General features: G+C 48.6%; 1 protein-coding gene across 13 annotated transcripts in view; it reads left to right on the plus strand.

Moving 5' to 3' along the window:
- The first annotated feature begins 13,924 nt into the window (after nt 1-13,924).
- SPIDR (scaffold protein involved in DNA repair) overlaps nt 13,925-21,512 on the plus strand; it is a 353,215-nt gene continuing 345,627 nt past the window's right edge. For all 13 annotated transcript variants that reach the window (XR_007472561.1, XR_007472562.1, XM_033437698.2 and 10 more), the window contains exon 1: nt 13,925-14,055. Coding sequence is in view for 11 of the 13 variants with exons in the window: in XM_033437698.2 (XP_033293589.2) it covers nt 14,023-14,055 (33 nt within the window). In the remaining 2 variants the exon portion in view is untranslated. The remainder of the gene's footprint in view (nt 14,056-21,512) is intronic.

A 21,512-nucleotide genomic window follows, 5' to 3' on the forward strand; every position in this document is an offset into this window, starting at 1 on the left:
ACCCTAAACCGTGACCGCTGAACCGTCACACTGACTCAGCCCCAGGCCTGAAGCCTGGCCTAGTGGGCGCCGAGGGATGACTGAATGAACTCTCAAATAAACCGAGGAATTACATCTTCCCGACCATGAATTTAGCAATGGTTTCTTAGATTTGACAGTAAAGCATAAGAAATGAAAGAAAAAATAGATACATTGGATTTCCTCAAAATTACAAACCTTTGTGCATCAAAAGAGGCTATCCAGAAAGTAAAAAGACAGCCCACAGAATGGAAGACAATATTGGCACATTATATATCTGATAAGACTCTTTACCTAGAATATACCCAGGACTTTTACAACTCATCAACAGAAAGACAAACAATGAAATTTTTGAAACAGACAAATGGCTTGCATGGACTGCTCTCCAGGCAAGACATACAAACGGTCAACAAGGACATGAAAAGATGTCAAACATCAGTAGTCATGATGAAAATGCAAATTAAAGCCACAGTGTGATGCCCCTTCACACACACTAGAATAAAAACAAATTTTAAAATAAATTTTAAAATACGTAAATAAAAATAACAAATGTTGGCAACAATGTAGAGAAATTGGAACCCTTAAAAGTTACTTGTGGAGATGTACAATGGTGCATTCTATGTGTACAAACCTTTAGCATTTACTCAAAAATATAAAATATAATTACCATGTGGTTCAACAACTCCACCCCTAGATATATACCCCAAAAATGGAAAACAGTTGTTCAAACAAAAATTTGTACACCAGTTATTTATAGCAGCACTGTTCACAATAGCCCAGGGTAGGAAAGATTTAAATGTCCATCAGCAGGTAAACGGATAAGCAAAATAAGGTAGATCCATAAGCTGCATTATTCTGTCATATAAAGGAATAAAGTAAAATTATACAGCCGCTGTGGAAAACTGTGTGGTGGCTCCTCAAAAACATGGAAAATGTATGATCCCTTGATTCCACTCCAGGCTGTACACCCAGAATATTAGAAAGCAAGGACTGGAACAGACATTTGTACCCCATATTCATAGCAACATTATTCACAATAGCCAAAAGGTGGAGGCAACACAACACATCCTTCAACAGATGAATGGATAAGTACAGTGTAGTACATAGGCAATGGAATATGATTCAACCTTTAAAACTAAGGTAGTTCTCACACATGCTACAATGTGGATGAACCTTGAAGTCATTATGCTAAGTGAAACCAGCCAGACACGAAAAGGACAAACGTTCTATGATTCCACTAGTATGAGGTATGCAGATAAGTCAAATCCAAAGACAAAGTAGAATAAGGTTGCCAGGGGTTGAAGGGTGTTAGTGTTTAATGGCTACGGTTTCACATGGGGAAAATAAAGTTCTGGAGGTGGATGGTGAGGATATTTTTACAACAATGTGAATGTACTTAAGGCCATAGAACTGTATACTTACAAATGGTTTAAATGGGGCTTCCCTCGTGGCACAGTGGTTAAGAATCCGCCTGCCAATTGCAGGGGACACGGGTTCAAGCGCTGGTCCTGGAAGATCCTGAATACCGCAGAGCAACTAAGCCCGCGAGCCACAGCTACTGAGCCCTCATGCCACAACTACTGAAACCCGTGCGCCTAGAGCCCGTGCTCCGTAACAAGAGAAGCCACCGCAATGAGAAGCCTGCACACGGCAACAAAGAGTAGTCCCGCTCGCCGCAACTAGAGAAAGCCTGCGTGCAGCAACAAAGACCCGACACAGTCAAAAAATAGAAAATAAAATAATTTTTAAAAAAGGTTTTAAAAAATGGTTTAAATGGCAAATGTTATGTGTTTTTAATCCCAATGGAAAAAATGAATGAAATAATGATCAATGTTACAATGCGGATAAACAGTGAAAACATCCCAAGTGAAAGAAGCCATACAGAAAGCCCACCCAGATCATGCTCATCTTGTACACTTTCAATCCAGCAAGGTTTTTAAAGTGAGGGAAAGCCCCAGTGATGGTTCCAAGAAGAGAAAACTGGATTCGAATGGAAAAATACATTTCCACAAAGCTGGGGCAGCTGGTGAAAGTTGAAGCGGGTCTGTGGATAGGATTATAATGTGGAAACCTTAATTATTCCTCACTTTGGGGTTATGTGCTGGTTCCCTGGGAGAGTGGCCCTCCCACTCTCACAGGGTAAAACAAATTGGAATATTTTGTGAATGTGGAAAACTTTATACTGCTATTTAAAGTTTTTTATACACTTGAAATTTACTAGAAAATAAAGTACTTATCAAAACAACCATGTCATACCACGCGAGAAATACAGACATCAAACTCTGTTATAGAGGCCAAGCCCTACCCAGATCCAGTTCACCCACAGTGGGGATGCTAATCACCCTTGTAGGAGTCCACATACTACAAGAGGCACCATGGGAAGATTATATTGGGAGCCACGATGTCTTGGGTGCTGTGGATGACCTGGATGTAGATGAAACAGTGGGATTTCTGAACTCTAGTTTTCCACATTCAACCACCAAAAAACTGTTACATCTAAAAAATGAATTCAGTAAAGCTGCAGGATACCAAAAAAAATCAATGCACAAAAATCATTTGTGATTCTATACACTGATAATGAACCATCAGAAAAAGAATTAAAAAAAAAAAAATCCTGGGCTTCCCTGGTGGCGCGGTGGTTGAGAGTCCGCCTGCCGATGCAGGGGACACGGGTTCGTGCCCCGGTCCGGGAAGATCCCACATGCCGCGGAGGGGCTGGGCCCGTGAGCCATGGCCACTGAGCCTGTGCGTCTGGAGCCTGTGCTCCACAACGAGAGAGGCCACCACAGTGAGAGGCCCGCGTACCGCAAAAAAAAAAAAAAAAAAAAGAATACTTTGAAAATATGCATTCTAAGGCGGGACTTCCCTGGCCGTCCAGGGGTTGGGACTCTGCGCTCCCACTGCAGGGGGCGTGGTTCGAGCCCTGGTTGGGGAACTAAGATCCCACATCCTGCATGCTACATGGTGGGGGCCAAACTTTTTTTTAATTTAAAAAAATATGCATTCTAGCCAAATTAATGTACACATTCAACGCAATCCTTACCAAAAGTCCAATGACATTTTCCATAGAAACAGAACAAATAATCTTAAGTTGTGTGTGGAACCACAAAGGACCCAGAAGAGCCAAAGCGACCCTGAGGAAGGAGAACGGGCTGGAGGCGTCTCCCTCCCTGATTTCACACTCGATTACAAGGCTACAGTCCCCCAAAAAAGTGTGGAATTGGCACAAAAACAGGCACACAGACCAGAGGAACAGACCAGAGAACCCAGGAATCAACCTACAGGTATGTGGTCAGTTAATTCACAAGGAAGGAGCCAAGAACATACACCAGGGCAAGGACAGTCCCCTCAATAAACGGTGCTGGGAAAACCAGACGCCACACGCCAAAGAACACCGCACTCTGTCTACACCACACACAAAAGGGGCCCAAAACCCAGTTTTCCACATCAAGCCCTTCCTCTCCTGGGTCCTCTGAAGACAGACACCCTCAGCGGTCAGCCACGCACAGGAACCTTCTGCCCACTTTTCCTCACCTTCTCCCTCAGTGGCATCACCTCCCGGCAGGTCCTAAGGAGACCAGGCTCCTGTCAGCATGAACTGGACCCCATAGTGTCCCAAAGCTGAAGCCCCAGCGGGTCCTGAGGAGACCCGGCTTCTGTTAGTGTGGACTCGACCCCGGCTTGTCCCGAAGCCTGGCCATCAGCGTGGACTCAGCCCAGCGTGTTCTAGAAGCCAAAGCCCCAGCAGGTCCTGAGGAGACAGGGCTCCTCTCAGTATGAACATGAACAGTATGATCTGAACAGACATCCCGCCAAAAAAGATAAACAGATAGTAAAAGTCATACAGAAACAAGCTCAACATCATTCCATTAGGGAATTACAAATTAAAATCATGAGCTATCACAGCACACCTATTAGGACTGCTAAGCTCCAAAAATATGACAATACCAATTGCTACAGGGTAAGGAACAAAAGGAACTCTCCCTCATAGCTGGGGGGATGCATGTGCTGCCACTTTGTAAGACAATTTGGCAGTTTTTTCCAAAGCTAAACAAGCCTCACGTTGGGATCCAACAATCACACTTCCAGTATTTAGCCAACTGCTTTGAAAATCTATGTCCAAATGCAAACAAGGATGCAATTATGCACAGCAGCACTTCCATAATGGCTAAAAACTTGAAGAAATCAGGATACCCTTCAAAAGATGAATGCAGTAGAATATGCCACCCCAAAATATGTCTCTCTGGCATAAGGATTATTGGTCTGCTTTAAAAAAAAAAAAAAAAGGCTTCCCTGGTGGCTCAGTTGTTAAGAGTCCACCTGCCGATTCAGGGGACACAGGTTCGAGAAAAAGGGCTTCCCTGGTGGCTCAGTTGTTAAGAGTCCGCCTGCCGATTCAGGGGACACAGGTTTGAGCCCTGGTCTGGGAAGATCCCACATGCCGCAGAGCAACTAAGCCTGTGAGCCACAACTACTGAGCCTGTGCTCTAGAGCCCATGAGCCACAACTACTGAAGCCCGCACGCCTACAGCCTGTGCTCCGCGACAAGCAAATCCACCACAATGAGAAGCCCGCGCACCGCAATGAAGAGTAGCCCCTGCTTGCCACAACCAGAGAAAAGCCTGCACACAGCAACGAAGACCCAATGCAGCCAGAAATAAAATAAATTTTTAAAAAAATCTCAGAAAACTGAGATTGCCGTTTTATGAAGGACATTTACAACAGAGAAATCTCCATTTATGAGGGTATGTCCCTCTTTGCACCAAAAGTAGAAGAATAATCTTAAGTAACTCTTTCCAATGGGGAAGTCCTGACTTAAATGTGCAGTCATACTCTTGTTTACTGTGCTGTGCATGATAACCTGCCATAACTGGCCTTCCCCCCTTCCCCAGCATCTTTCTTCTGTTTTTAGCTGAAGACGGTATTTAAAGGGATGGTTTTGGTCATTTCAGGGAGTGACTCAGTTTTCCGTGGTATCCCCCCTGTATTCAGAAGGTATACATGTTATTAAACTTCTGCTTTTCTCCTGGTAATCTGTCTCTTATTACAGGGGCGGGGGGGGGGGGCCTCAACCCAGAACCTAGAAAAGTAGGGGGAAAATTGTTTTTCCTCCCATACACGTGCAGTGGAATCCTACTCAGCAGAAGGAATGCACCACCAACCTATGGAAAGACACGGATAAATCCTCAGTATGTACTGCCAAGTGAAAGACTCCGGTCTGCGGAGGCTGCACACAGTATGACCCCGTCAACGACATTCCGGGAAAGGCGAAGCCACCTAGATGATAAGCAGATCATGGGGTGGGGGGTTGAAGTAGTCCACGTGATACTCTAGGGTGGATACCTGTCACTATGCATTTGTCTAAGCCCACAGATGTGCATAGCCCAGGGGGCCAATCATAATCTATTCAAATTTAGTTATTTAGGATGTAGGAGTGTTGCAGGATGGAATGCATAATGTGACAGAGTCTAACTGTATTAGAAATATATGGAAACAACTCACTGTAGGGGATGGGATAAAAGGTGCTGACTTAAGTTACCTTTGGAAATGAATGGAATCTGTAGACTGAAGGCAAAATGGACCGTATATAAACAGTGGGCATTATTCTACGAAGTTCTTTCCAGGGTGTAGTAGCTAACAATTCTGAAACCTCTGCACATGTAACTTGGAAAGGAGAAATGCACAGATCAATGGCGGATGGTGGGAGCCAGGGACCCAGCCACAGCCTTGCTGTGGGAGTGGGAAGTTACAGATAAGCAAGGGGAGAGCCTCTGCCCTCGTAATCCTGGATCTGGGCTTCCTGGGAGGATGTTGACTGGCCGGGGGAAACACACAGATCTTCATGCTGGGAAGACCCTGCAGACATAGGAACTTCACGCCCCATCTTTCCACCCATACCTGCTGGAAACACTCAGCCCTCCATAATCAGTCAATTGCAGCGTTTAAGACATTCTCACCCCCAGGCAGATAAAGGAGCATGAGGGTCTTGCTTACCCCTAAGCTGTCCCAGAATCCAGGCCCTGGGGGTGGAGCCAGGATGGGGGTTCCTGGGCCTCTGAATCCAGGCCCTGGGGGTGGAGCCAGGATGGGGGTTCCTGGGCCTCTGAATCCAGGCCCTGGGGGTGGAGCCAGGTTGGGGGTTCTTGGGCCTCTGACCAGCAGGTGAGAGGAGGGAGGAGGACCAGTCCTGAGGACAGAGGTTCCCTCAAGTCTGTGAGCCCAGGAGCCCTGATGGGGTTCATTCCCAGTGCGGACTTGGGTGGGGCCTGCAGTGGTACTCTGTTCCCCCTGAGCCCTTTGATAAAGCCACGGCAGCACTGGGCCCAGATGTCTCCTGGCGGTGTCTCAAACTGACAGAGCGGTTTTACAAAGGAACAGGAGAATGGAGCTGAGCCCCTGATGGCCACTCCTTTCTGGATCTGAGTTGCTCCCAACAGGACCGCAGTCACCTGCATGTAGTCTGCTGTGACCTACCTGCCCCCACTGGCCTTTCCTCTCCCTCCCTGCGATGATTCCAGTGACATTTCCAGCCTGGATCCCTCTCCTAGGCCAGATGCCTCTGTCCAGCCACTGCTTCCCCGTCTCCCTTGGGGGCTAACAGGCCCCTCAGAGGACTGGGCCAGCAGCTCCCCACACCCAGGAGCAGCCCCACCTTCCCAGGTTGCTGAGCCCAGGCACCGGGTGTAACCAAGCAGGACCCTACGGGGCCTTCCCAGGACAGACCCCTCCCCCATACCCTCTGCTGCAGGTCCTCTCTGAAGTACCTGGATAACAGTGTCTGATGCACGCTTCCTCCACCACCAAGTGGAAGAAATTAACTACTTGATGATCATGAACAGGTAGCCCCGGAGCTTCTGGTGCCTAAGAATTTATAATTTTACCACCTGTTACCTCACCATCAACCAGAGAATTGTGCACCAGCTGATCACATACCCTGCGACCCACCTCCTTCACTTGGCCTTTAAAATTGCTTTTCTGAAATCCTTCAGGGTGTTTGGGGTTTTAGAGCACAAGCCACCTGGCCTCCTTGTATTGGCACTTTTACAATTAAAGCTGCACTTTCCTTCACCACACCTGGGGTCAGTAGACTGGCTTTACTGCACTTGGGCAAGCGGACCGAAGTTTGTTCAGTAACACTGGGGTCTCCCCAGCTCCCACTCTCCTTGTGCCCCAGTGACTGTCACCTGCTCCTCCAGAGTCTTCTTGCAGCAAAAATAGAAATGAAGTTTTCCCTCCCCTGAGAACAAGGAAAACAAAGGAACAGCGAAGAGGCTAGAGAAGAAACATAACCTGGCCTGAAAGAGTTCATCACTCCTTGTTTTACTTTGTCACTCATTTGTAGTAACTAGATTTGTACTTTACAAGACTAACCTCACTCCCTGACACTATGTAATTTACATTCGGCACCCATCACCCCTAACTCTGTGTGAGTTACATCCCCTGCCTCTCACTCCCTAACCTTATTATGTCCAGCACTTACATTCTATACGCCCCTCATAACAAATCACCCCTTATGGTTTTTGCATTTCAGAAACGAGGTCACCGCCAATAAACCAGAGGCAAACGGACGCAATTACAGACTGCCGGGCGGCCTGATGCCAACTATGACTGTTTTGAAATGATGCAAAGGAAAGGAGGAATGCAAGACCTTCACTACTTTGATCCTTATCCTATACCCCGGACTGCGAGAGCCCCACATATAAAATCCTCCCTGATTCTCAAGGAGGGGGTGCCCAGTTCTTGAGGCGCTAGCCGGCTTTGTCTTCCTTTCTGCCTGGCAGAAAAATAAAGCCATCTCTCTCTTCCTCCAAAACCCATCTCCGTATTTCTGTTCAGCCTCGGTGCACAGGGAAGCCGAGATTTCGACAACAGTCTGTGGCCCGTTCCCACACTAATTCCCCTCTACGCCCACAGCCCTGGCCCAAGCCCGATCTGGTGCCTGGTTCCTCCATCAGGCCTGACAAAGCTCCCTGCCCCACGGTGCGTCTCGCATCCCACCCCAATGTGGTCTTTCTGAAGCATAAACGAGACTGACTCTCTCCCGCCTGTAATCCCCCAAATGTTTCCCCACTTCCACTAGGGTATCTGCCGGGAGGACATCTGCCAAGGCCCTGAGAGTCCCCGGCATCCCCACTAGGCTGCTGGCTCCTGAGTTCCCTGACAATATGCACCTCAGCAGGCCGGGAGACACGGCAGGAAACCCCAGAACTGCTCACCTCAGGACGGGGCAGCAACTGCCATGGCCTCATCCAAGAGAGCAGAGGAGGCTTCCCCAGCTGGGACACAAACTCTGCACGTGTGGCCTCTCCTTGAGCCATTACATCACCTCGTGTGACTTGAGGGAAGGAAGGACAGAGGCACACTTGTTTCCTAAGAAGGGTGGTATAGGTTCAGTCGTGTCCCCCCAAATTCACATGCTGAATCCCTAACCCCCAGGACCCCAGGATGTGGCTGTATTTGGCGATGGGGTTTTTAAAGAGGTGATCAAGGTAAAAATGAGGTCACAGTGTGGATGCTAATCCAATAGGATTGATGTCCTACGAGAAGAGATTAGGACACAGATGGGCACAGGGGGAGACCATGTGAGGACCTGGGGAGAAGACGGCTGTCTAAGCACCAAGGAGAGAGGCCTCAGGAGAAGCCAGCGTGCACACACCTTGATCTCAGCATCCAGGACTGGGAGATAGGTCCATTATTCAAGCTGCCCTGTCTGTGCTATTTGTTACGGCGGTCCTGAGCAGACTCACATGCAGGGTAACTCAGGGCTCAGACTGGACACAGCCCACTCTCCATCCCCCTGTACGTGGGTTACAGGAACCCCAGGAACTGAGGAGGGGGTCCCTGAGGGGAGGCACAAGATACAAGGTGCTAGGCATTAACATGGCTGCATTCACGTTAAACGTGCCTGAAGTCCAATCCCACGAGATGGTTTTGTCCTGTATGTACATCGGCACCTTCAGTCTGAACTGCAGATCTTGGGCTTCACCAGCTCCACTGAGAGCATTAGCTTCACCTGCTGTGGACCGTCTCCTATAGGATTTCCAGAACCACAAAGCATCGAAGCTTCACAGGACCCAGTGTCTGTGCGCTACCGTCCAGGCGACTCTCACAGGACAGCCGCGCAGCTGCCCATCAGAACCCATTTCCCTTTTTCCTTTTCACAGCTACCCTGCACCTCCCAGCTTTCCCACCCCTTACAGCTGGGGCGCAGTTTCTTGCGTTACCAAGGGGAAGGGGTGAAGGTGGTGAGGGCCTTAGCCAGCCTGCATCCTAGGACGGAGGGCATGATGCCCACCTGGTCACCCCACCCTGCTGGTTGGAGCCCTCACCTGGAAGCAGGGAGGAGAAACAAGGGGGACAGAGCCTGGCACCTGACACCCACCTGCCCTGGAATCTCACAAGAAGGGGACAGAGACATCTTGAACTTCAGCCCAGTTCTGGGAAACACTTTGTTCCAGCAATAAACTTTTGCCTTAAAAGCCAAGGTGCTTTACAGACCCCTCCCCAGCTGTCACAGAAAGTCAGGCTTCATCTCATCACACTTTTCTCAAACCCCAGCTCATGCTGACACCACCTCTCGGGTGATGGTGCAGCCTCTTTAAAAGATCCCTGGAGTTCAGCTCTCCCAGCCCTGCCTTCAGTTTAAGGGAGAAATTTCCTTGGCAAACCTTCTCAGTTTCCTTGACAACCAAGCTTCACAATCTCCCAAACTCTTCTCCTTCAAACATTCCTATTCTAGGCTGGATGAGCTTAAAGAGACAGTGCTGTCATCACGTGCCAGAAACCGATTCCCCCAAGCCCGTAGTTACTGGTTACATGATGCTATTGATGATGAAATCCCAAAAGAGCCAGCTTTGCAATATAACCATTTCTGGACTCGGCACTGGGTCCCTTTCAACGGACCGAGTGGAGTGGCTGTTTCCACGTGCCCCGTGTTGGAAGAGCTCACCTAATGCAGCCAGGACTTCATCCTTTCCAGGTGATTCCAGGGTCCTCACTCTGCCCAGACCCCACCCACATGGCTGCTGTCTGTGCCAGTCTATACGGGACCTTGGTAGTCTCCTAAAATGAGGGTTATTTTATACACAGGCAATGGGTTGAATGCTGGCCCTAAAAGATGTGCCCCCCCAGAACACGTGAACAGGACCATATCTGGGAAAAGCGTCTTTCTATAAGTACTTAAGGATCTAGAGGTGAGGTCATCCTGGGTTAGGGTGGTCCTCAATCCAATTGAGAGAGTCCTTATGAGACAAAAGAGGAGAGACTCAGACACAGAGCAGAAGCCACGTGAAGACAGAGGCAGAGACGGGAGGGATGCAGCCGCAAGCCTGGGGACGCCTGGAGCTCCCAAAAGCTGGAAAAGGCAGGAAGAACCCTATCCTGGAGCCTCTGGAGAGACTTCTGTCCTGCAACACCTTGACCTCAGATGTCTGGTCTCCAGGACTGGGGGAGGATGAATTCCTGTTGTTTTCAACCACCCAGCTTGTGGTCATTTTTTACAGAAGCCACAGAACGGTCACACAGACCCTACTCTGTAGGATCCTGGAGTGTGGGTCTCATTAAACGCCCACAGAGGCTGGGTTACAGAACCCTTAGAGTCAGCACTGGGCCCCAGAAATCATAAAGCAGAGGCTGGACACCAGAATGATGAGGGGTCAGTCGGAAGCCCATCCCTAAGGGTGCTGGCTGCACATGGCCTCCCCAGGTTTTTACACCTGTACATGTTGGGGATAAGTATTTCCATCCTGATTCAGGACCTCTGATGTCACCGTTCACATTGCTAATTAAGAACCCACTAGTTACACAGATGAAAACCCTATCAGAACACTTGCTCCAGTGGTAAACAATTCTGAAGTTGGTCAGAGGTGGGGAATCGTCTCGCATGCAGCCACCAGCCCCCCACCCCACAAGGAACATCCTCTTTGCAAAGCTGGGGGACCGTGCCGAGGCGTCTCTGAGTAAACGTGAACTGAGCCCCAGGCCAGCTGCTGCTGAACTGTTCCCACCCTTCCCAGGTAAAACACCTGAACGTGTGCAAGGACTTGAAAGCCTACAGGAAGGGCCGTGGAGCCACCCCACCACAGCACGCCGGCCGACTTGGTGTCTGCAGGCCAGCCAGGATGGTCCTGGCCCTGGGCGCTCTTCTGGAAGCTTTCCATTTCCCTGCCTGAGATACCCGTCCTGTCCCGGCCCCCACTGCTTTTTTCCTTCCTCACCTCTGCCCTGAGAGAAATTCCAGTGGCAGTTACGGGTGACACATCCTCTTCTTTAGCAGGTGGCAGCCCGGCAACTCCTGAGGAAAGTCCAGCAGAGCCCCACTCACACGGAGCCACCCACAGAGCCGTGGGCCCTACTCCCTCCCACCATCCCAGCAGCAAAACTGCTGACAGGGCAGAGACTATGGCGTCAGGCACAGCTGCAGGGGCTCTTGCAGCCTGGAGCGGTGTTTATATTGACCTCAACCCAGGCACACCTGGAGAGGGCTGGCTGGCCGGGTCAGGCTGCCCAGGTCAGCCAATCCTCGCCCCTCAGGGGCTCAGAGTTGTAGAAAATGGGCCTTGCTGCACCGGCCAGGTCCAAGGAACAGGTGTTGCGTCCTGAGGGTCAGGATACACACGGGGCTGCAGCTCTGCTTGTTTTCTAATCATTTATTCTGGTCCATGAGTGGGAGAGAACTTCAAGACCCTCTCCTAATGAGAGGAACCCAGGAGTCAGGGAGAGGAGGGGTGGTGGGTGAAAACAGAGGCCTGCTGCCCCAGCTGCAGTGGAAGCCTCTGGAAGACCCGGTGGAAGGAGGCCGCACAGAGTGAAGCCCAGGGTCACAGACCTGTCGGAGCTGCTGTTTGTTAGTTCAGGTCCTGCTCTGAGGTGCTCAGGGTCAGCTCTGACCAACAGGTGGGCTTGGGGTGCTCTGCAATGAGGGCTACGTGTACGGTTCCTGTGTGCCCAGCCTTGCTGGGTGCCTGCCCAGGTGAGCTCCATATCCAGGGAGGGGCCTGACCACAAGAGCCCCGTGGGCTGCTGGGTACCTACCCAGGTGAGCTCCATATCCTGGGAGGGGCCTGACCACGAGAGCCCCGTGGGCTGCTGGGTGTCTGCCCAGGTGAGCTCCATATCCTGGGAGGGGCCTGACCACGAGAGCCCCGTGGGCTGCTGGGTGCCTGCCCAGGTGAGCTCCATACCCTGGGAGGGGCCTGACCACGAGAGCCCCGTGGGCTGCTGGGTGCCTGCCCAGGTGAGCTCCATACCCTGTGAGGGGCCTGACCATGAGAGCCCCGTGTTCTGGGAGGGGGAGGTGTGTATGGGCATCCTCTCTGTACAGCCGGCACAGAGTTGCTTGGCTACTTTCCTGTGGGCAGCGAACCAGGACATGCTGCGGGCTCCCTGAACCCCCATCCATCCAGGGTAATGAGGTCAGTAGGTGGGTGCTGGCCACTGTGCTGCGTGAGGGAGGCCCCACGGGTACCTCTTGTTTCTTCCACCTGACACCACGGAGGCCTCCCCAGGACAGAGCAGACAGCCTGCCTGGGGCAGGTGGGAGCTCCTGGTGACCCTGCAGGGGACATGAGAGGGACGGACCAGGCAGGAGGGGGTGGGATCCCAGACAGAGCCATAGGGCTGGGGGCTGAGGGGGCCTTTTTGGGTCTGAGCTGAGAGTGGACGTGCAGGTGGTGCGTGTGATCCAGGAAAGCTGCCCTGGTGACGTGAGGCTGATCCTGCTTCAGAGTGACAAGCCTTCCGGATGATCCCAAAACAGGATAGTGAGACGGATCCTGTTAGAAGAAGGTAAGTGAATCCCCCCAAGAGGAGGCTCTGAGAACTCGTCCTGGGAGGTGGGTGAAGGGAACAGGTGTGGAAGCTGCGGGGAGTGGGCAGTCCCCCTGGGCGGGCGGCGGGTGCAGACCCCACTCCGTGGCCTCACATCTGTGCTTCTGGCTGGATTACCTGGCTTCTCGGAGCCTCAGCGTCCCAGTCTGCTCGTGGGGTGATGGTAGCATAGATTGACTAGTATTTTGCTCAGAACAGGGTAGAAAGGGGTCTAGCGGAAATTCCACAGAACACTGTCAGTATGGGGATCCAGGCCCTGTCAGTATGGGGATCCCCAGTCTTCAGGATCAGTCCGAGCAGACTTGCAGCAGAGCCTGGGGATGGGCTCCGTTTGGTGGGTCCCCCCGTTTCCTGAATCTCGGAAGGGGCAGCTCCACTGTGCAGTGGCAGGTTCATCCCACACCTGGAAGCATCCAGGCCTCAAGGTTCAGTCCCCGAGCCCTGTGTCTGGGCCCCCAGGAGGCAGAGGGGACAGGCCAGCGTCCTCTTCGACCCTCTTCCTGCCCAGAACATTCGAGGACCAGGCCGTCATTAGGGAGAAGCAGCGATTCTGGCGTCTCTGAACTTGAAAACTTCTGCTCTGGATACTAACCCCCAGCTCTCAAGCAGATGGGGAAATAACACCCCTGTCTCCGGTTATCCACGGCTGCAACCATTCCCTAAGCACGGCTTGCTGAATTCATAGCCCACTTCGGGTTACCGTTTATTTTTAAGGCTGGTCCTTGCCTGACAAAGCACACCACGTACGAGATTTGAAAAACCCCGCGCGGGTTTTTCAGCAGCTCCCTGACCAGGAGGCTACGGCGGCGCTGCGGCCACTCCAGCGCGTGCTCTGCCGGACCCCGGCCCAGTTACAGGCAGGCCGAGCAGCGAAGGACAACCCGGACCTACGACTGGTGCCGGCGCCCGGTTCTCAGCGGCCGCAGTGTAGATCAGTGCCAGGAAGCGTGGGTAGCAGGGAAACCACGCCCCCGCGCGAGTGTCCGCCAATCGCAGAGTGCAGTGAGGCGCGGCGCGCTGGGAGGGCGGTGCGTCCGGAGAATCCCCGCCCCCAGCCCGAGCGTCCGCCAATCGCAGAACGTGGTGTGTCGCGGCGCGCCGAGTTGGTCCGGGGACGCGCGGCCTTCCGGCGGCCTGAGGGGGTGGCACGCTCTGGAGGAGGCGGCGCGCGCGGAGATGCCCCGCGGAGACCAGTCTCGTGGCTTGAAGGTAGGCTGTGGGTCTCTGGGCGCCGTCTCCTCGGTCCCCCCACGTCGGCTTCGCCCGCGGGGCGCGTGTGGCTGGCCCCGGGCTGGTGGGCGGCCGGGGCGTCTGTGGCGTGGACGCAGCCCGCGTTGGAGGCGGGGCGGGAGGGGCCGCCTCCCTGGAGGGCGAGGGTCGCGGCTGCGGGGCGGCCGGAGCGGGTGAGCCCGGCCGTGCGGCCCGAGTCCACCTGGTGCTCGCGGGTCTCTGCTGGGCCGCAGGGCGACAGCGGCGTCCTGGGGTCCGGGAGGGCCTGCGTAGCCGCCGCGTCTGCGCCGCGCTGCCTCCCCTGCCACTTCCGACGCCGGAGCGGGAGCGTCTCGGCCGAGTCGGGCGCGGGGTCCGCCTGGTGACCACGCTGAGAGCGGCGCAGCTGCGTTCTGAGTGCAGTACGTTTGTCCTGCGTGTGCCCTTTACCTTTTGAAAGCGATTTCTGAGCTCCATGCTTACCGACATGCTTGTCTTGTACTGAAAACTGAATGATAGCAGACATTGATTCCTTTCTTGACTCCTCTTTTCTTACCAAAAAAGTTCCTGAAAAAATAGTCCGCGCACGCTGGTTCAGCCGCCGTCTCACTGCTGTGTCTCCTTGCCCCTGGAATATCATTGGTTGTCACACACGCTGTCAGTTTTGTGACTACCCATTTACGAAGTCCAGGAAGCCCATGACAAGCATACCTAACCCTGATTTCAAAAATACTAAAATGTGAAGAAAGAAAAAACCAAGGAATCAAGGAAGTATGTTAAATTGTTGAAGCCCATGTAACTTGTGAACTTGGTCACTGTAGCATTTGACACATTTGCCACTTGATTCTTTTCCTGTATTGCAACTGCTCATTTATTTCTCCTTTGCTGCCTTCCTGCCAGGTTCTGACTTCTGACTTTGCGCCTTTTTCCTCACTTTCCAAGTTTGTTCTGGGAAGTCTCACACATTGATGTTAGCTGTCCCTCTGTATGGACGATTTTCAGATGTGTATTTGACCTTTCCCTTGAGCGCGGTTTAAACGCAGTGCACCATGAAGTTGTCATTTTCTCGCCCTTAGTCCCCTGGGTGCCAGCACTTCCTCCTGTGTTGTGCTGCTCTCAGCCTGTTGACACTGAGGCTCTCTAATTGCGATTGCAGGGTGCACTTCAGCAGAAACCGTCAGGAGACTTGGAGGAGCAAGGTTCATTCCTCACAGGTCCTGGAGGGTGCATGGTACACCCAAGGACCTCACGGTGAGGTTGGGGGGCGAGACACAGGGAGAGAGGGACGGCACACCTGGGGTCTGCCTTTATTAGGGTCTGGGGGTTAGGTGTCTAGAATTTCGGGGATTCATTCTTCGTTGGCTAATTTAAAGCAATAGCAGGGAGGGGGAAGCACGGTCACTCAAATGGTTATTTAGGTTACCAGGACTTGTTGAAAGAGGAACCTTCATGGGTGAGGGCAGCCTAGTTCCTTACCTGGTTGTTTTGCAAGTAGCTCTGGTATACAGCTGTAGATGCTTTTATTCAAGGTGGATTTCTTCTAAAGTGGATGCCACCTGGCAATCAGATGCTTAATGTCAGGCACTTACACTACATCCTCACTTAGAAATCTTCATGTTTTTGACTTGATACTCACTTTTCCCTTCGTCATTCTATCAGTTTTCAAGACCTTATCATAGCACCTGTCATAATCCCTTGAACATATTAGATACTTAATAGATATCTGATGAATGAATGAAAGGAGAACTAGTATAGAAGGTTTGCAAGTATTGTAGGTATGAAGAAACATGGAGAAATACCCTGGTCAGAAGACTTGGGTACCAGTCTCAGCTCTACAGCTAACTAATTTTATAATTCTGGGCAAGCCATGTAGATCTTTCTGGACTCTTAAAATGGAAGTTGATATGTGCCTGAACTAACATCGTAGAATTGGGAATAGTATTGGGAAAGGACTGAGTTGATAGATAATAAAAGGAAGATGAGACTTAAGTACCTGAAATTGAAAGATGAAGAGGGAAGAGTCAGTGGTGACGCAAAACTTGAACCTGTGAAAAATGGGAAGCTTGGGGAGAGTTAGTTGCTTCTTACCTGATGTTAGGGAACTTAAGGCCCAGGGAGAGATTAGGCTCCAAGTTGCTCCACGGTTGGGTGTATTTTATTTCTTTCTTCCCTCCTGCCTTTGCCCCCTCACTGTCCTTTCAAGTGCTATGATTCTTATTCCCTTTAAGCTTTGTCTTCTCCCTTTGCTAAATAGCCAGGAACGACCACAGGTACTCCCTTTACCTATCAGTTGCTTACCTTCTGAGATTTCCTGGTCCTCCCCTCACTCTCACAGTTCCTTCTGCCTCCTCAGACTGAATTATAGCTCTCCCCCTTCTCTTTCTCACTGAAAGGAAAACTATCTTGGTAAGGTCATAAAAGAAATAAAGGAACATCATATCTTTCTGATGACACCCTCCTTCTCTACTCCTTTGGGTCCTCATCAGAAAACCTTATTTTATTTCTGGTGCTTCTTTCATAATAACAAGGACATAGTAATTTTTAATTAAATGCAGTGTACGTGTCATTTCAAAGAAGTTGTTTATTTTTCAAGAAAGGGAAACATTGCTTCTTTGAAGCAGGATGGGGAGGAGCCAAGGATAGAATGAGGACCTGGCTTCTGTTACAGAAAGGGGCTAGTATTAGGTAATAGGAGTATTTTTCCTCTGAGACTATAGGGAAGAAGGAGAGCGCAGTAGATGGGAGGTCTGCTGAGTTTTATAGTGGCTTATTTTAACCTTAGGGAAGATGTGACGGCTTGCGCTATGATGGTGACAAGGAGAGGTAAAGGCAAGCACGGGTGTGGAACTTGTGTATGTAAGTGTGTGTGTGAGAGTAGAGGGGTAGGGAATGGTAAGAGTGTTTACCAGCATTGACCAAGGACAAGTAATAAGAAAATATGAAGAGGGCCACTCTCATTTGTGGGTCTTTTTATCCTAGCCTTGTGGGTTGGTGATTGGTAAAGTGAACTGGTAGAAGGGTAGGAGTCTTAATGCTTGAAAGGAAACACTGACGTACTTGGCCGTAAGCGTGCAGAATGGCAGGTGAGACATCATGATTAGGAGGAGGCTAGTGGCTGATACCGTGACTGGGCTTGAGACTTAGAAGTTCCAGTGATATTCCCAGGTTCTCAACCCGGTTGGAAAGCTCAGCTGCTGTTATGTGCCTTTGAGTTGAAGGTGCACGTGACAGTTATCACTAGACACTTTTGTTAAAGTGAGATAATGCAGAATCAGTGGCTAGAATCTTTATTTCTGGAATTAGACATACTTGGGAGAAAATCCTGACATGTTGCTTACTAGCTCTCTGACCAGCACAATATACACAGCATTTCTAAGTTGTAGCTGCTTTGTCTATCAAATGGGGATAAGATAATACCGATCTTGCAAGGTTGGTATGAGGGTTAAATGATGAGAACTGCATGAAATGATGTACTGAGCGTATAGGCACTCGATTAATGTTAGTGATAATGAAAGCAATTAATAATAAAACACCATGATAATGAAAGAAATTTCTAGATGAGGACAGAGCTATTGTTCATCCTCTACTGTTTTGCCTTTAGATTTCTGCAGAATTGCTTCACTCAATTTATTGAACAAGGAATAGGAAGAGGGCTTAGTTTTAAAGTTGTTCAGTGGTGGAGAGAGATTCTCTCATAGTTACCTTGGTAGGAGTACATTATGGTTCCAGTTTTAGCCCTTGGTAATCCTATTGGATGATTTACCAGTGACTCTGCTTCTCAGAGTTGGACTCCTTAGTACTGATATCCTAGTCTAGACGTTGTCTTATCCTTAAAATGGAAGGAAAGGAGAACTAACATTTATTGAAGACTTTTCATATGTCAGGTACTTCACATATATATTTCCTGTAAGGGGAAAAATATTTTCTTTTAAATCAAAATAATATGTGCTCATAGATAAAAAAAGTAGTATGAAAAAATTTCTCATGAAAACCAGCAATTGTTGCCCTGCTCCTTCCTGCACTTAATCATGTTCCTGAAGGCAATCCCTGTTTAAAATTGAGGTAATCGTAGAATCACATAACAGTTGTAAGGAATTACAGACATCTCACGTATTCTTTATCTAGTTGGCCACAATGGTAACATTCTGCAAAACTGTAGTACGATATCACCACCAATGTATTGACATTAATACAATACAACTGTCTTATTCAAATCTCCCCAGGTGTGCATCTGTGTGTGTGTGTGTTTAGTTCTGTACAGTTGTAGCACGTGTAGGTTCATGTATCTACTACCACAGTCAAGATACTGAACAGTTTCATCAGCATAGGATCCTTTTCATAATCACACCGACTCCCATTAACTCCCACCCCTAACCCCTGGCAATCATTCATCTATCATTATTTAAAAGTTTTTGTCATTTCAAAAATGTTATTGGGGGCTTCCTTGGTGGCGCAGTGGTTGAGAGTCCGCCTGCTGATGCAGGGAACACGGGTTCGTGCCCCAGTCCGGGAAGATCCCACATGCCGCGGAGCAACTAGGCCCGTGAGCCATGGCCACTGAGCCTGCGCGTCCGGAGCCTGTGCTCCGCAACGGGAGATGACACGACAGGGAGAGGCCCACGTATCGCAAACCAAACCAAACCAAACCAAACAAAACAAAACAAAAATGTTATTGGGATAGGATCATACAGTTTATAACCTTTTGACATTGTTTTCCTTATTTTTCTTCCCACTCAGCTTGTCTAGGTTGTGTATATCAGTAGCTTCTTCACTTTTATTGCTGAGTCGTAGTCCATGGAATGGACTACCACAGAATGGATGTACCACAGTTTCACTTAGCATTTTACCTGTTGAAGTACATCTGGGCTGTTTCCAGTTTCTGACTATTAGAATAAAGCTGCTGTGAACACTTGTGTACAGGTGTTTTGGGGAACATATGTTTTTATTTCTCTAAGGTAAATGCCCAAGAGTGTAATTGCTGGGTCATATCGTAATTTGATGTTTAGTTTTATAAGAAACTAACAAACTTTTCTAGAGTGGCTGTACAATATTACACTGGCAATGTATGAATGATTCAATTTCATAGATAATAAATTCATGCTTTTAAAGTACAGAATTCAGTGGTTTTTAGTATATTCACAAAGTTGTACAAATATTTCTTATTAGAGAATATTCTCATCACACTGAAAAGGAACTCCATGGCTGTTAGCAGTCATTCCACATTCTCTCCTTCCCCATCTCCCTGGCAACCACTAAGCTACTTTCCATCTGTATAGATTTGCCTATTCTGGACATTGCATATAAATGGAATAACATGGTCTTTTGAGACTGGCTTATTTCACTTAGCCTAACATTTTCAAGGTTCATCCATTGTTGTAGCATGTATCAGTACTTCATTCCCCTTTATGGTTGAATAATTTTTCATTGTATGGTATACGACATTAAAAAAATTCCATTCATCAGTTGATGGATATTTGGATTATTTACACTTTTTGGTTGTTATGAATGATGCTGCTATGATCGTTTGTGTACCAATTTTTGTGAAGATGAAAGTTTTCATTTACCTTGGATGTAAACCTACCAGTGGAATTGATGAGTCATATGGTAATTGTATGTTTAAATTTTGAGGAACTGCCAAACTGTTTTCCAAGTGGTTACATTTTTTAGTCTCACCAGCAAGGAATGAGGATTCTAATTTCTCCGCATGCTTGTCAATACTTGTTATTGCGTTCTTTTGACTTTAGCCATCTTAATGGGTAGAAAGTGGTATTTTATTGTTTTGGTTTTGATTTGCGTTTCCCTAATGACTAATTATGTTGAGTATCTTTTCACGTGCTTATTGGTCATTTGTGTATCTTCTTTGAAGAAATGTGTATTCAAATTACTTGCCCATGTTTTTTTTTTAAAATTGGCCGTGTTGGATCTCCGTTGCTGCATGTGGGCTTTCTCAAGTTGTGGCAAGCAGGGGCTACTCTTCGTTGCGGTGTGCGGACTTCTCATTGTGGCGGCTTCTCTTGCTGGGGAGCACAGGCTGTAGGTGCACGGGCTCTAGAGCGCAGGCTCAGTAGTTGTGGCGCACGGGCTTAGTTGCTTCGCGGCATGTGGGATCTTCCCGGACCAGGGCTCGAACCTGTGTCCCCTGCATTGGCAGGCGGATTCTTAACCACTGCGCCACCAAGGAAGCCCTTGCCCATGTTTTAGTTGGATTTGTCTTTTTATTGTTGAATTGTAAGGGTTCTTTATAAATTCTCTATACAGTTTCCTTATCAGATATGTGGTTTGCAAATATTTTCTCCCACTCTGTGGGCTTGCTTTTCATTTTCTTAATGAGGTCATTTGAAGCACAAATGTTTAAAAGTTTTGATGAAGTCCAGTCTTTTTACTTTCGTTGCTTATGCTTTTGGTGCATATCTAAGAAATCACTTAGGTCATAAGTCATAAAGGTTTATTTGTATGTTTTTTTCTAAGAGTTTCTAGTTTTAGCTCTTACATTTAGGTCTGTGGTTCATTTGGAGTTAATTTTTGTATGTGGTGTAAGGAAAGGGTCTACCTTCATTCTTTTTTTTTTTTTGCGGTACACGGGCCTCTCACTGTTGTGGCCTCTCCCGTTGCGGAGCACAGGCTCCGGACGCTCAGGCTCAGCGGCCATGGCTCACGGGCCCAGCCGCTCCGCGGCATGTGGGATCTTCCCGGACCGGGGCACGAACCCGCGTCCCCTGCATCGGCAGGCGGACTCTCAACCACTGCGCCACCAGGGAAGCCCTACCTTCATTCTTTTGCATGTGGATATTCAGTTGTGCCAGTACCATTTGTTGAAAAGATTATTCTTTCTCCATTGAATTGTTTTTGCATTTGCTTTTTAAAATCAATTGACCACAAATGTAAGGATTTATTTCTTAAGTATGAATTCTGTTCCATTCATTTAGGTATTACCCTTATGCCGCTACCATACTTTCTTAATTACTGTAGCTTGGTAGTAAGTTTTGAAGTTAGGAAATCTCTAGCTTGAGTTCTGTTTCAAGATTGTTTAAATTATTCTGGGTTCCTAGCATTTTCATGTGAATAGTAACATCAGTCAATTTCTGCAAACAGCCATGTGGGATTTTTATTAGGTAACTCTGTAGGGAAATTGGAGAGTATTGCTGTCTTAACAGTATTAAGCTTTCCAAGCCACGAACGTGGGGTGTCTTTCCATTTTATTTAGCTCTTTCATTTCTTTTAACTATGTTTTGTAGTTTTCACTGTAGAAGTCTTGCACTTCCTTGATTAAACTTATTTCTAAGCATTTTATTCTTTTTGTTGCTATTAATGGAATTTTTAAAAAATTCGTTTTTTGTGTTGGTCATTGCTAGTGTATATAATTACACTTGATTTTTTTAATATTCAGATTGTGTCTTGCAACTTTGCTGAAGTCATTTGTTCTAATTGTGTGTGTGTTTCTTAGGATTGTTTATATA

This window comes from Orcinus orca, chromosome 17 (genome assembly GCF_937001465.1).
Source record: "Orcinus orca chromosome 17, mOrcOrc1.1, whole genome shotgun sequence".
In the NCBI taxonomy this organism is placed as follows: domain Eukaryota; kingdom Metazoa; phylum Chordata; class Mammalia; order Artiodactyla; family Delphinidae; genus Orcinus; species Orcinus orca.